The sequence below is a fragment of the Opisthocomus hoazin genome, chromosome 5, assembly GCF_030867145.1.
Source record: "Opisthocomus hoazin isolate bOpiHoa1 chromosome 5, bOpiHoa1.hap1, whole genome shotgun sequence".
NCBI lineage: Eukaryota > Metazoa > Chordata > Aves > Opisthocomiformes > Opisthocomidae > Opisthocomus > Opisthocomus hoazin.
The window spans coordinates 34,119,346-34,133,421 of NC_134418.1; the positions used below are offsets into that span (position 1 = coordinate 34,119,346).

The 14,076-nt window shown below is 41.9% G+C and overlaps 1 protein-coding gene across 4 annotated transcripts in view; it reads right to left on the reverse strand.

Moving 5' to 3' along the window:
• The window catches only part of PDE5A (phosphodiesterase 5A), a 144,894-nt gene that overhangs the window by 63,787 nt on the left and 67,031 nt on the right, over nt 1–14,076 (reverse strand). For 2 of the 4 annotated variants that reach the window (XM_075420910.1, XM_075420909.1), the window contains exon 1: nt 6,700–6,868. In XM_075420910.1, coding sequence (XP_075277025.1) covers nt 6,700–6,803 — 104 coding nt within the window. In that variant the 5' untranslated portion in view covers nt 6,804–6,868. Of the gene's footprint in view, nt 1–5,811; nt 5,913–6,699; nt 6,869–8,574; nt 8,671–14,076 lie in introns of those variants that run through there. The other 2 variants (XM_075420911.1, XM_075420912.1) reach the window with 2 other exon arrangements.

A 14,076-nucleotide genomic window follows, 5' to 3' on the forward strand; every position in this document is an offset into this window, starting at 1 on the left:
ATGAAATTCCAACCATTGAGTTATTCAGAAGGGCCATTTGAGTAGGGCTTCTTTTCTGGCACTTCGTAAATAGCTCCTTTTGTATTTAATGTCCTTTTTTTTTTTCTTTCTTTTCCTCAAGTAAATCATATAAATGAGAAAGCATTCCATTAAATTTATGTCTGTTTCTTTGCCAGTAAGGAAGAGAAAGACTTGTATTTTGTGGTTTTATTAATTATATTTATTCATGACAAAAGCAAAATGCTTCCTCTTCAATGGAGAAAATGAAAGTTGGTGGTAGCATATTAAAGTCAAGAATGTATTGTCTAAAATTGCTTTGTTTGTAATTTTTGATCCAAGTCTCATATTCCCACACAATTCAGCTTTAATCTAGCATTGAAATAACCATGAACATCGGCTATGATGTACTTTATTTGATCTGAAGACATCATAGGTGATGTATCATTAATTTTATCCTTGTGCAGAGAGCTAGCACAATGTCTACACACTATGGAAGTCTCACTTCAGCTTCAGAATTTGACTGATTGGCATTTTCATTTTATATATGTAGTCTTTGTCCCAATCCTGTACAAAGACATGAATTTGCTCCTCACATGATGATGCTTGAACAGATGCCCAATACAAAACTTCCACAAACTTCTACACTTTAGAAATAAAGCAAAGGTGTCTGTCTTGTCTCCCACAGAGGCAATGTATGCCTAAGCTCTACTTCTCTTCCCAGCTGCCAGAAATTTGACCCTGTTCTCTAAAGTCTTCCTAGTAAGTGCAAAAAAAAATGGAAATGAGATTTCAAATGCCTATTGGCATTATCTAAAGTACTGTAATATGATAATAAAGTTACCCTGAAGCAAAAGAAGGCAAAAAGAGATGTGAACTGTTAAAGTAGTTCACCCCATCTTATTTTCTACCTGTCCTCTAAGGTTTACCAGTTGTATTTTAATTAATGTATTGTGCATGCCCATTTGTTTCTTTATTACCTAGGGCAAACAGTATGTAGTAAAAGCACATCCTCCCTGTAGCTGCTCAGTACTATCTACTGACTAGTTTATCTTAACATCAAAGATTCTGTGTAGGAGTTCAGGTTATAGCTTTTTGGGAATTAAAGATGTAAATTGCTGGTGATTTCTTATCATTCTCAAATGACAGTTTCTTCAGTCTACAGTAATTGCTCTTTTAGACATTGTTTCCAAAATACTCCAGCACACACCTAGATTTCCAAGAATAAATGCCAAAAATACTTAATCACAGTTACAACTTCATGAATGTGGGTAACATTCCTTACCTTCCTGAGTGCTTTTTGAATCAGGAGTTTGAAGTATTTGGGGATGATCTTAACACTGTGAAGTCATCAATAAAGGCATAAGGATATCAATAGATTATTTATAAGTGGGACAACTATGGAGATCATTAGACCAACAAGAAAACTTTGCAAGATTTCACAGAAATGGATTTTTTTTTTCTGTACTTCATTCTCTGAAAAGCTCTGTAAACATCTAATAAAACCAAGTAAGTAGGAGAAAATATTCTGATCCCTGCATTACCACCAATACTTCCTGTGGTTTTCAAGCCATGGTCCAAAGAAGCAGTGGGTCTGCAGTCCTCTTGTAAATGCTTCGCATAGGATAACTTAGAAAAGCAAGTCCCCTTTCAGCATATTTGAACAACTTGCATAGGATTCTGTGCCTCCACTGGAAAACTGTTAGGGGTCCTTCAATCACAGAAGCTTAAAACCCACTGTCTACTTACCAAGCTCATGTTAGGGATGAACATGGCTCATACATGTATATTTTTAGGATTATTATTTTTTGTATATCAGTAATGTGTTTTTAAGAAAAAGCACAGGCCAAAGCACATTTCAATGCAGAAAATCTTCAATAGCTCTGTCTTTGAAAATATAAATTTTCACACACTTGTTCCAAAAGTTAATTTCCTTTCAAATGGAAAAAATTAAGCACACATATACTACCAAACAAAACAATGCTATCATTCATATCACATATAATATTTATGAGATTAAACATCAAATAGCCAGCTCAGAATGAAATAATTTTTTAAAAGCCCTCCAGACACAGAGATTAGAAGGCAAATCTCTTAAGTAATTAACTACTGCAGGCAGCACATTACAAACTGATTGTTCACCAGCCGTGAAGAAGAAAAAAACCCCAACAATTGTACTTGAGTTTTTTCAAAGTAATAAATGTAATTGATATATTCAGGTTGTGCAATCTCTGAATTCCAGCAAAGTACAGTTTCCCAGTAAATGCCACTTCTGGAATCCTCAGTGAAGTGCTATGAAGTACCATGCTGTTAAGGACATTTATTTTTCCAAATACAACCCCACCTTAATTCATTTGTAAATATTTCCCAACTCTGCTAATAAACCAAGATGTATTTACAACAGTGTCTTATTTCCAGTGAAAGGCATACAAGACTTGGGTTAGTAATTCGCATCTATCATGCCTTACATTTAGGAAACCAGACAAAAACTGCCTGGAACAATGCAGTTGCTTCTCACAGAGAGGAGAATTTTTACTTTGGCTGTTTTGTCAGTCTGCTCCTTCTGATCGCAAAGAGCACTAAGAGAGACTCACTCCCGTGTTTTAAGAGTAGGGACAAACAGGAAGTCAGTAATACAGAGGTATTCCACAGGGGGTTAAAACAAGTCTGATGTTTGAACATGACGGTACATGGATTTTTTTTTTTAAAAGAACATTAAAAAAATAAAACTTCAGAAAGACAAAAAGGGTAACAAATTCAGCTGTAAATGCAGTACAATTTTGTGACAAAAAGGCTGCAGATTATGCCTTTGCAACATCTAGTTAGAACAATTATATTTCTACCAGCAGCTACAAAGAGCCTTTAAAAACAGTATAGGTAAACATATGATACAGCTAAAAGAAAAATCATTTTACTTCAAAACATTTACTGCTTTTTGGGAAGCCAGAATATGATAGGCAATTCTAAAACTCTGAAAGGGGAAAAATAACAAGAAGAGCTGAAAAAAAAAGAATAAAAAAAATAGCCTAAATTGAGTAGGAGCTAGGCTTTTAGAAACTCTTGAACCCATAAGTGTGCAGTTACAAACTCTCCAGCCAGAAAGTTTGTCAGCCAGCACACTGTATCACTGAGTGAACCAAATGCAGCTCGTCACCGAGCGTGCTGGTGACACCCTTCCCCTTTGTTGTTCTGCACTTTGATCATACTGTAACAATACTTCATGGATAATAGCTATTTATATTCTCTCTGCGTACCACTTGTCTCCCTGATACGACATAAAGTAATAAATAACTGATTCTGTAGCTTCCTACTTCTGGGATCAACAGTTTATTCACATACTCGAAGGAGGGAGCAATTTAAAGCTACTCACCTGGTTTACACACTTCTAGGATTGCAACCTTGCGCTGTACAGGTGGAAGTCAATCAACATAGCTTTACTGCAGAATATGTCAGCCCACCTAGCTATCAAAGCCTTGAGGAAGGCAATAATGTGGCCCGCCTGCAGACACTATCAACCTCGAGGCATTGCAGGATCAAAATACAAGGTATAAGCCATTCGTGTATACTTATCTTCTACAACACATTTTAGGGAAGAGGAGAAAAGCAGATGCAAATTTGTTAGGTAGACAACCTGCAGCCCTTCTCCCCAAGAATCCAGAATATGGACTGGGGACCCTAGCGACTCTAACAGTTGCCACATTAGGAACAATAGTTAATACAAACTTAATAGTGAATAAAAAGAAATGTTTTCTTTTAAAGTGCCACCTTGCCAGAAAATGTAATTTTTCTTTAAACCATGAAAACAGATACTAATATCAAACTGACCCATGCAAAATGGAACAAGAGGTACTACGTGAGATGATGTGACTCCCATACTTTTAAAAAAGCAACAAAAAAAAATCTGCAGGTATAAGAGCACCCAAAGTATTTATTTTTTAAGTATTATTTAGACACCTAATTAAAACATTTTTTCTCAGAATTACCAAAAGAACTACTGTATAAAATACTATAGGAATTAATTAATTGCAGAGGAAAAAAGTTATTTAATACCGATCATAAAATTGCTAAATTAGGTTCCGATTCAAAGCTCATTACTATCAGTGGAAAGAGCTTGTATTACTCTGGAATAAATGGTGGAACTGGTGATCTTTTCCTATTCTTGTGTATAGATATTTGAGACAGAGATACAGAAAATCTCTTTATCCATTAGCAATTATGCCTCACAATGTTAAGCAGATTATGCCTCTGTGCTCTGCGAGTTACCAAATTAACTACCTTCTTGGTCTATTGCTTTTAGGACCTGTGAGGACTTTGTCATATTATGAAGCAAAACAAAAAACAAGAAGCAGTAAATTAAGATCAGAAAACAGTTGGAACTAGTTCAAGGAACGCTGCTTTACTTGACAGTGTAAATATAATGCCAAGTAACAAAACATCAACAGCATAGTTTTTGTTCAATATATTGCCCTTGTACAAAGATTCGACTCAAAGCGCAGCATTAAATTATAGGGGTTTTCTCTTTTCAAGCTCTAAATAACACTACAATATAGAACATTAAACCTTTCTACAAAGTACATCGGTTCTTTCAAACTGCTCAGCTTCACAGGATATCATTTTAGTGAATAAAATTTGAACCAACGTTCAGTCAAGTAACTTGTCATTTGTCTTTTCAAATACAAATGTACATATAGAAGTATTTCTTATTATATAGTTACAGTTTTCTATTTATACAGTAAGAACAAAAAAACCAACCCCAAACACTCCATGCAAGACAGCAGAGAGTTTTGAAACAAATGCAATGTTTCCATCACTTCAAAAACATCACAGAATTGTTGCCAAGCAAGAACTCCAAGCGAACAGTTTTTCTGCAGAACCCTCTCTAAATGCAGAGGCATCGCCGGCATGGAGACACGACTGAACTGCATTTTGTGAACTACTGCCGATTTCAGACCCAGACAAACACAAAACTCTGCCTCAGCATTCAGAAGAAAAAAAAAAAAGGAGACTAACCAAACCTCTCCATGGGGAAAACAAATCTGACACAGCGGTTACTATTAATTAGCATTCCTATTTGTTCAATACTACTTCCAGTTTCCAAATGAAGTGTGACAGGCTGAACTAATAAAACGCTACTTCTCCAAGCTGCTAACACCCCTCTTCCTGGGCAAACAAGCCCCCCTTCAGTCACACACCATGCACTGTGTTCTGCAGAGTGTCACCGTTAACTACTCCCATCCACGCATCCTACACCTATGCACAGCCTTTTTTAAAAAAATCAACATCTAAGGGACAATTTTAAAGGCTTTTTTATTATGTTTCTGTTAAATGAACCTAAGGAAGAAGCAGCAGAAGAAAGGGGGCTGCACGACAGATGGTCACAAGAAAGCAGGCGACCCCCGAAGCTTTCTAGCTTCCTGCGAGTCAATTATTAATGGGGATGTCTCTTCTTACCGCCCCATCCCAAGCAGAGAGGAGCAGCAGCAAGACCTCGTTCAGAGCGCATCCATCCCCGCTGAGTGACCCGGGCCAGCAGTCCGCCGGCAGCGGAGCAGATGGCGCGGGCGAGGCGCGGAGGGGAGCAGCGAGGCCGCGGAGACGGCGCGGCCGAGGGACGAGCCCCGGGACTTACTGACCCGCGCTCTCCTGCGAGACACACCGTGGGAGCGGCCGCCCGCCCGCGCTCCGCATCCCCGCTGCTCTGTTTATCGGAAAGTATTCGGAATGGAAACCTGACTCCACTTCTAAAAATAGCCGAATTTACTCGGCTTCAACTTCAGGTCCCACTGCCGAAGTGTGACAACGGTGAGCAAATACCTCGTCTTATCTCCAAAAGGCAGCATGTCAACAACCCAGGGGAGCAAAAGCCCCGAGGAGCTCTTCGGGTCTCTACACCGGGTGCCTCGCCACAGCCGACGCCGATGGGCGCCCGGCGCCGCGCAGCCTCCCCCTGCCGGCCAGGCCGCCCCCTGCCGGCCAGGCCGCCCCCTGCCGGCCAGGCCGCCCCCTGCCGGCCAGGCCGCCCCCTGCCGGCCAGGCCGCCCCCTGCCGGCCAGGCCGCCCCCTGCCGGCCAGGCCGCCCCGCTCCCGCCGATCCCCTGCGCGGCCCTCCCCTGCTTGCTGCCCCTCCCCGGGGCACCGTGTACGGCCTTGGCGGCCGCTGACGGCTCGTTCAGCCCCCTCGGCACTTAGCCCATCGCCCTCTCCGGCCGGTGGCCGCCGAGACGTCAGAAAAGGTGGCGAGCACACGGACAGCGCTTCGTTTTGGGACTACGGAGTAGTGACATAGCCCGCCCTCCCGAAGAGATGAGACGTTATCTGAGCTTCCCCATAGCTCTGTCTAGTCACGAGAAGTTGACTAGGTCTGTTTTAAACCAAGGAGAACACTGAACAAACAAACAAACAAATAAATAAATAACTGAAATGCCCGGGGCAGGGAGCGCCGAGGCCGGGACGGCTCCGCCGCTCCGCGAGCGCCCGGCGGCCGCGGGCCGGGGGAGGACCGGCAGGGCGCGCGCTGCCCGCGCCCGCCGCGGCACCGAGCGGGGCTGCCGCTCCTCGGTCTCAGTTTTCGCTCTTTCGAGGATTGGGGGGGAAATCGCTTTTTTTCTTTTATTTTCTTTGGAGACAGCAAAAGGAAATGGAAGAGCGACCTCCTGCTGGGAAAAAAGGATCTGCCTCTGCCCGCCGCCGCTCCGCTCTTACCTGGTAGCTTTCCTAACAAAGTAAGCGCGGGTAAAGTCGCCGTGATCGTCCAGCCACGCTTCCACCGCTTCCTGCTCCGGCGCGGGGGGGGAGCTGCGCTCCATGCTCCGCGCCGCCGCCGCCACTCCCGCCGCCGCTCTGCCTCCTCCGGCCGCCGCCGCCGTCGCGGGCCTCCCCCCTCCCGGCCCTGCTGCCGCTGCCGCGGCCCGGCGCCGGCCCGGCTCCCAGGTGTGCGCGGGCGGCGGGACGGCCCGGTGCCCGGCCCCAGCGCCGCGCCGCCGGCACCTCAACGCATCTCCGGCCCCGCCGCCGGGCCCGCAGCCGGCGGACGGCTCCACCTCCGCCGCGGCCCCGCAGCGACACGGGGGGCCACCACGCCCCGGCCCCGCCCCGCCCGGCCCCGCCGCGGGGACACCGGCGGGAGCCCCGGGCCCCGGCGCTGGCGGTGCCCGGCGCGGCGGCGGGGCCGGGCAGGCGGCAGAAGGAGACGCCGGTGCGAGCGGCCCGGGGCTGCCCTGGAGGGGCCGGCCCGGCCAGACCCCGCGGGGCTGTGGAAGGAAAGAAAAGCCGTGAAAAAGTAAATTGCTCTCCCGCAGTCTGGCAAAGGGGGGGTACGGCCTGTTTCAGCCTGCTTCGACCAAGTGGTAAAGCGGGTGTCACTTCGGAGTATTTGACTGCTGGGTGTCAATACGTGGTCTTTGACAGACCTCAGCCTGCATACAAGTACTAAAGCCCTGGCTTTTCAATCCCTCATGTGAGGCTTTTAGATCCGTTTCAGACATCTAAGCAGAACAGCCTAGCTTTGAAGATGCTCCAGACTCACAGCTCCTGCTTTCTCTTATATTAGACAGCTAGGACTGAAATTCTGGTTAATGCTGAGCGTCCTTTCACGTATTGTGGTTCCATTCTAAGATGTGCATGTGCACACAGTTGTAATAACTCATAATTTGCATTTGCAAAAGACCTTGCACAAAGTCTGATACACATGTATGGTTTCCCGTGTCGTCTTGGAAGGTAAGATACGAATAACAAACAGCAGCATGTTTCTGGTGAAAGAGTTATACTGCTGCCGTGTAATCAGTTGAGAAATGTCACATAAAATGCTTTCTGTTACTCTTAGACTCCATTCAGTGTGTGCTGCAGATGAAGCAGACATCCCTGCGCACCTTAGCAATTTTTTGCAGTGCCTATCGAGACTCGACTTAGAGAGACTTGACTTACAAAGAGGTAGGATTCTGCAGCCTGAGAAGGTGCAGCAGCAGGAACTTCATCAGCAAAAGGATTAAGAGCCTATCCATGAACTTGGGGGAAAAGATTTCTGCGTCTTTGTGTCACATCTGTGCATAACACTCACTTGCACATGTTTGTCTTTTGGCTATAAGAGCTTGTGTGTAGCATGAGGCACACACAAAGGGAAGTTTTAGATGAACATTATCTGTTACAAAAGGAACCTCAGGAGAAATGTGCATGGTGATCAAAGAGCAACTGTGAAGATGAAGTATAAACTGGTTGAGACATGCTGCAAGAGTCAAGCTGCTGTTCAAGGCAAAGAGAAATCTTTCTGCAGGGAAATACAGAATTACCAAGCAAACAGTGTAAACAGACAACATGGCAACAAATGAAGCCAATGTTTAGTGTCAAAACCTGGAAAGTGTGGTATGTTAGAAAAAAAAGAAAATAAACCTGTCATATAACTCACAGATTTCTAAATTAACCATTTCATTTCAGGAGAAGGGTTTTGAGGCTACAATAGACATGGAAATAGAAGCTTCTAAGCTAGGCAAAGCTGTTGGAAAATAACACTATGTTAGAATGCTTAAGAAGTATAGCAGAAATGTAAAACATACAATTACAAAATGCAGATTTTATAAATACCTGAAATGCCATTCCCTGAATGGTCTCATGTGGAATATTGATCATAGTAGTGCTCATCCCATCTCAAAAAGCAGTTGCAGAGTTATCAGCGGTGATCTAGACAGGAAAAACAAGAATGACCAAACACATGGAAATGTCTTTTCTGTAAAGAGGGAGAAAGAGTTTGTTTACAAAAGGATGCATACAAATATATAATTTAATTACTGGTATTTAAAAAGTAAGATAGGATTTTCTCTCTGTCTCATAGGAGAATAACAAGGTAATGGTCAATGAAATTATGTCAGCTGCAATACATAGCGTCTCATTTCATGTAATTAGGAGTAGCACTAATAGAAATAAGCATTTATACTGTAGTACCATCAGTAAGCCTCAGTCAAGAACAGATATCATACTGAGCACTGTAAACATGTCATATTAAATAGTAGGCTCGCTGAGAAGCCAGCAGCATCCCTGTACTTCATGCCACAAGGTACTGAGACTCTTGGGTGAGGCTGCCTCTGCTGTGGACAGCTGCCCAGGCTGTGCCAGTGTACGTAGGGCAGTGTACCACAGGAGGGGGAAGCTGGGGGCTACAGCGGGGCTGACAGCCACACCATTATTTAGCCTACAGATAACAATCAGTAAAGCCAATGCAAATGATTATGTTCCGGTGAACTCAATGGCAAAGCAGCAGTTCAAAAGATTGCTACCCAAGGAAAGAATAGCATAGTCTTTCCCAAAAGAAATAAAAATGGAACAGTTTTTTTGGGGAAAAGGGATACTTTCTCCATATCCGATGAATTTCCATGAATAATAATGAACACGCTGTTTTCATTTTTAAGGTGACAGGAGGGGGTGAAGGCCAAACATAACAAAAAAGTGAATGGTAAAAGTGGAAAACGTCTTCAATAATTTTGGCTTCCAAAGTGCTCTGAAAAAGCTCCGTGTATCTTAGCTCACGCCCAGCTTTCCAGTTTATTTCCAGAACTCAGATGACAGAATTGATGTGCAGTAGCTATAAACCTGAAAAGGATTTGTAGTAGTGGCAGACAAATAAATATGTCCGGTTCAAGTTTAAACGCTGCTTGTGGCAAAGCAATATGCTTCTGAGCTCAGCGTAGAAGCCAGGATGCTTTTCCAGCAGTAAGGCCATTCTATAGCAGGACTGGTTGATGGAAAAGCTGTTTAGCTGAAGGCTTTCATTTGTATGTTTTGCAAATGTTGTTATGTAAGGAGATAAGAAAGGTGGGGTTTTTTTTGTATGTCCAAGGCACATAAATTAGAAATTCTGCTAACTCATGATAATTAGAACAAATATGGAAGTGTGTAATCATAGAAGAATTTGTGATATTTTATGCTCAAAGAACTCTATATTTATTTAAACTTATTTGCAAGTAATTTATTTTTATATTGTTTCATTTTAAAAGAGAAGAAAGTAAGGTTCCTAATGTTACCATAGTTGACTTATTTGTCTGACTTACTCATTAGACGAATTGGAGCAGCATTTAGCTTTGCTAAGGAGTGGGAACTGGCTGTCTTACTACCATCCCTTAAATCTGGAAAACAGTTGGTCCATTTTGGCTGCTAAAACAAGTTTAGGTCTGTACTATATTGCCAGTGAGGCTAGAATATGATAAGGTAGAGGAAACTATTCCGCTTCTTTACAGCCAGCACTTTCACACACACATGCAAACACACACGCAGTGGAAGAATTCTAACATTAGTAAAGCAAGTTTCCATTTCCCTCCAATTATTGAAGTTGCATAAGGTGACTGAAATAGCAACCAAAATCCGATTCAACTGAAATCTAGTTGTTACTTTAGTGATGGAAATACTAAATCATGAGAATGTCTTATCAGTTTATTCTCTCAGTCCTTTCCAAATAATTGCTGGAAATGCTTCTGAAATAAACATAGCTATGCAGAGCTGCTCACTCCTTGCATAACCTGCCTTCTCCTCTGGGATAACATTGCATATGTCCTGCAGGAAGCCATGTAAAATAGTAGCTTCCTCCTATTTTGATTTCAATGTGATTGAGCATTTGCATCAATCAAAGTACCATGCGAAATTATTCTTAACCTTGGGAAAGCAGCAGCGTCTCAAAGTTGTTAGTAATACACAGACGTTTGTCTGGAAAATACTGTCTAACTTTATCTCTTGAAAAATGCAATTTAGAATTTGAGTTTAGCATATTAGCATTTAATATGCTAAACCAGTATGCTCAAATTTTAACCTTCTCTGCTTTCTGCTGGAATAAATTTGAAGGCTGTTACCAAGCCTTCTCTCCTTTAAGCTAAGTGGTGCCACGTCTTTCAGTTCATCATTGAACATCGTGTTTTCCAACCCTCTGATCATTCTTTTTCACTTTGGACATTTCTCAGATTGTCTCTACCATTCCTGCAGTGTCTCCGAGCTAGGATCAAGTAATCTATTTGAGTGCATATCAATACTAAATGAAGTGGAAGGGATATTTTGGCTACCATGTAGGCTATATTCCTGCTAATATGCCCTCTTGGCAACAGCCTGATATTGTTGACTCACGGTCTGACTGTACTCTCTGTTCCCTTTCTCTAAATACTTGCCATGTAGTCAGACATTGCCTGTGTACCTACTTACTTCTGCCTAACTGTATTTTCTTGCTCTAGAACCTTTTAATTTCATCCTGTGCTTGCAATCCATTTCTCCAATTTGTCAAGATTATTTTGAACTCTATGTGTGTTCTCCAATGTGTACTTGGCCTCACCAAGCTTAGTGCAAATCTGCTAAAGGGCGCAGGTCTGGGCAATGATTGGGTGTGATGCAGATAGGTGAAATTGTAAGTGGACTTCTCAGTATCATTACTGGTTTAGCTAGCTAGAGCTTCTGCTGCCTACTTGCTAGAAGCACATCTTCAGTGAACATGCAGAGTCCTGATCGAAGTAGGGAGATTATGCTGTGGTTGTATTGTGGGATAACAACAAATGCAAGGCTTTGTCTGGTTCAGACGGGTTTCAATCCCTGGTAACTGTGTAACCACGTAGTCTATTTCCAGTTGCATTCAGCAGACCCTTCTGGGCTTCTGACACGTTGAATATTGATGCTGTGATCAACCTGTCTTTTAATGCATATGCAGAGTTTGGCAGAGCTTAAATAGGAGGTAGCGGGAAAGTAGGAAACTTGTGTAGGCCAGATTTCATTCCAGGCCCTTCTCAAGTGCATAACAAACCCTTTTTTTATTTACTTGATACATAGCTTGTTTTTGAAGAGCTTTTTAGCAACTGCTGGATAGTTAGTTATTTTTTAATTAGCAGTTGCTCTTATTAGTACTTTTGCTAGTAATTGTGATTTTGAATTGAGACTCAGTGATGAACTGTGTAAATCGAAGACTAGTCAGATGTTTTTCAAGTACATATCCTTGCAATTTGGACCATGCCATTTAGGATTGTATGGGCTGCTTAAGCATGTGTGAGGACGAGAACCCTGTTTGTAGTGGAGTAGTGCAATAGCTTTCACCCATGTCGATGGACCTGGAATTTAATTCAATTCACAGCTTCAATCTCTCTCTGCATTCTCAACTGACAGTTATAAAGAGCTGCCCCAGTGCCCAGTAGCTAAAGGCATATTTCCCACCACCATGCAGCTCTATGCTGTTCTTTTTTTCACGTTTCTTAAACTTCTGCTTGTTAATGCTACCTCACTTGAGGCTTTGCAGATGATAAATTCTGTATCTGCAGAAGAGAGCAAGATATGTTTCAAAATCTGTTGAGGATATGACCATTGTCACAGTGGGCAGCAGGATGTACAGCTCAATGTTTTCTGCTGTGAGTATTTGCATAACATAGCATGCCAGAAATGGAACATGGGGGGAACACTCTCGTGGGGGAAAATAAGAAGTAAATTCACAGGAGTTTGAAATACATTACTCTTATGATGAACTCAAGTTTTCCTAATAAAAGGTCATGGAACCTCATCCAGCCATTCAGCATTAATGCAAGGTTTTAGAAAGACAATAATTTTTATATAGGGATTTGAATCCAACACATCCCCAAATATGTTGTTCACACAGTTAGTTTTCCTTGCTGCTGAACATTTCTACTGGGTTTCCTTTGCATTTATCTGTCTTCAGTAGCATATATGGAGCCTATTATGGTTTTTTCCAATATATTAGAAAGCCTTCTACTCTCCCATTTCTATATTTATAGCCCATATTTCTCTGTTAAACTTCTCACATACTAACCTAACAATTGTAGTTTCTAAAGGCTCTCTATCATCATAGATTATTAGTCTTTCTCTCAGTAAAGCCCTTGGTTTCCTGGAGATTTTTTTTTCAGCACATTTTCGCAGTAATGATCTCTCTGAAACCACAGAGAGGTGTAAAAGCATCAACAACACCTACCTGCTATCCCCCATCTTGTACAATAACAGTAACTTTTGTCTACACTTTGCTTTGAGAATGCGTGTCTGCTTGGGTCTGCTGTTACTGTTTCTTTCGTTTCAGAGTCACCGCTTTTCACAAAATCATTTTACATCTTGGACACGAGACCAGTTTTCTTTGTTCTTTTAATGGACAACTTTGTCTTCTCTGTGTTAAAATGTAGTCCAGACTTTACGAAGTGATCTTAGTTGGTTTATATTAAAGGCCTGCTTTTATCACTCTGTAACTTTTTGTAATTTGCAGCTTTTTCCAGCAGCAATTTTATATTTTTGTTAGATCATTCAGTATGGTTTGGGTCCATTTACTATGGACCACACTGATATTATACATTGCTGGCATTTTTACCAAAAATGCTGTGAAGGGGTGAGCCAAATCCCTACAGAAATCTTACAGAAGTTTCCTTTATCAAAGTAATTCTTAATCTCATGGGAAAATAGAAAGGTTTTTTTTTCTGACAAAACTCATTTTCTCTGTTGACTGGCATTGATTGTACTATCATCCTTTAATTGTACACTGATTGCTTCCTGTACCAGCCTTTCCATCAGTTTTCCTGACATTGATGTCAGGCAAAATGATCTGCAATTTCCTTATTAAATAATGGAACAATGCTTGCTTTTCCCCTGTCTTTGGGAACTCGCATGGGAATTCAATACATGTTTTTCTTAGTTTGGTTCTTTATAATTTTATCTTACTGAGGCTTAGGGTTAATACGTGTTAAACAGGTATTATTTTACTTTCTGATATTTTGGAATCTTAGTCGTAAACGTTAATTTCTGCTTCGATAGATCACATGAGGAATATTTTAGTGGCACAGAGCTGTTTAATCTTTCTAGTACTGTTTGTTCCTATCACTATGAAATCTTCATAACCCAGGATATAACATTCACAAAAGCATATATGCAATTAATTTCACTGTTTTCTGTCTTACCATAATAAGTAAAACTGCTGTTTAGTCATTGCCCTGGAAACTCTGTGAAGCATCTATTGTACACTGTCTAATGTGCCCAGAAAATTTGTATCACAATGCAGTCCTGCTACAACTAGATAAAAGTAATAAATTTGTCTAGTGCCGAAGTTTTAAAGCATTTTATGAATCTAAAATTATGCTC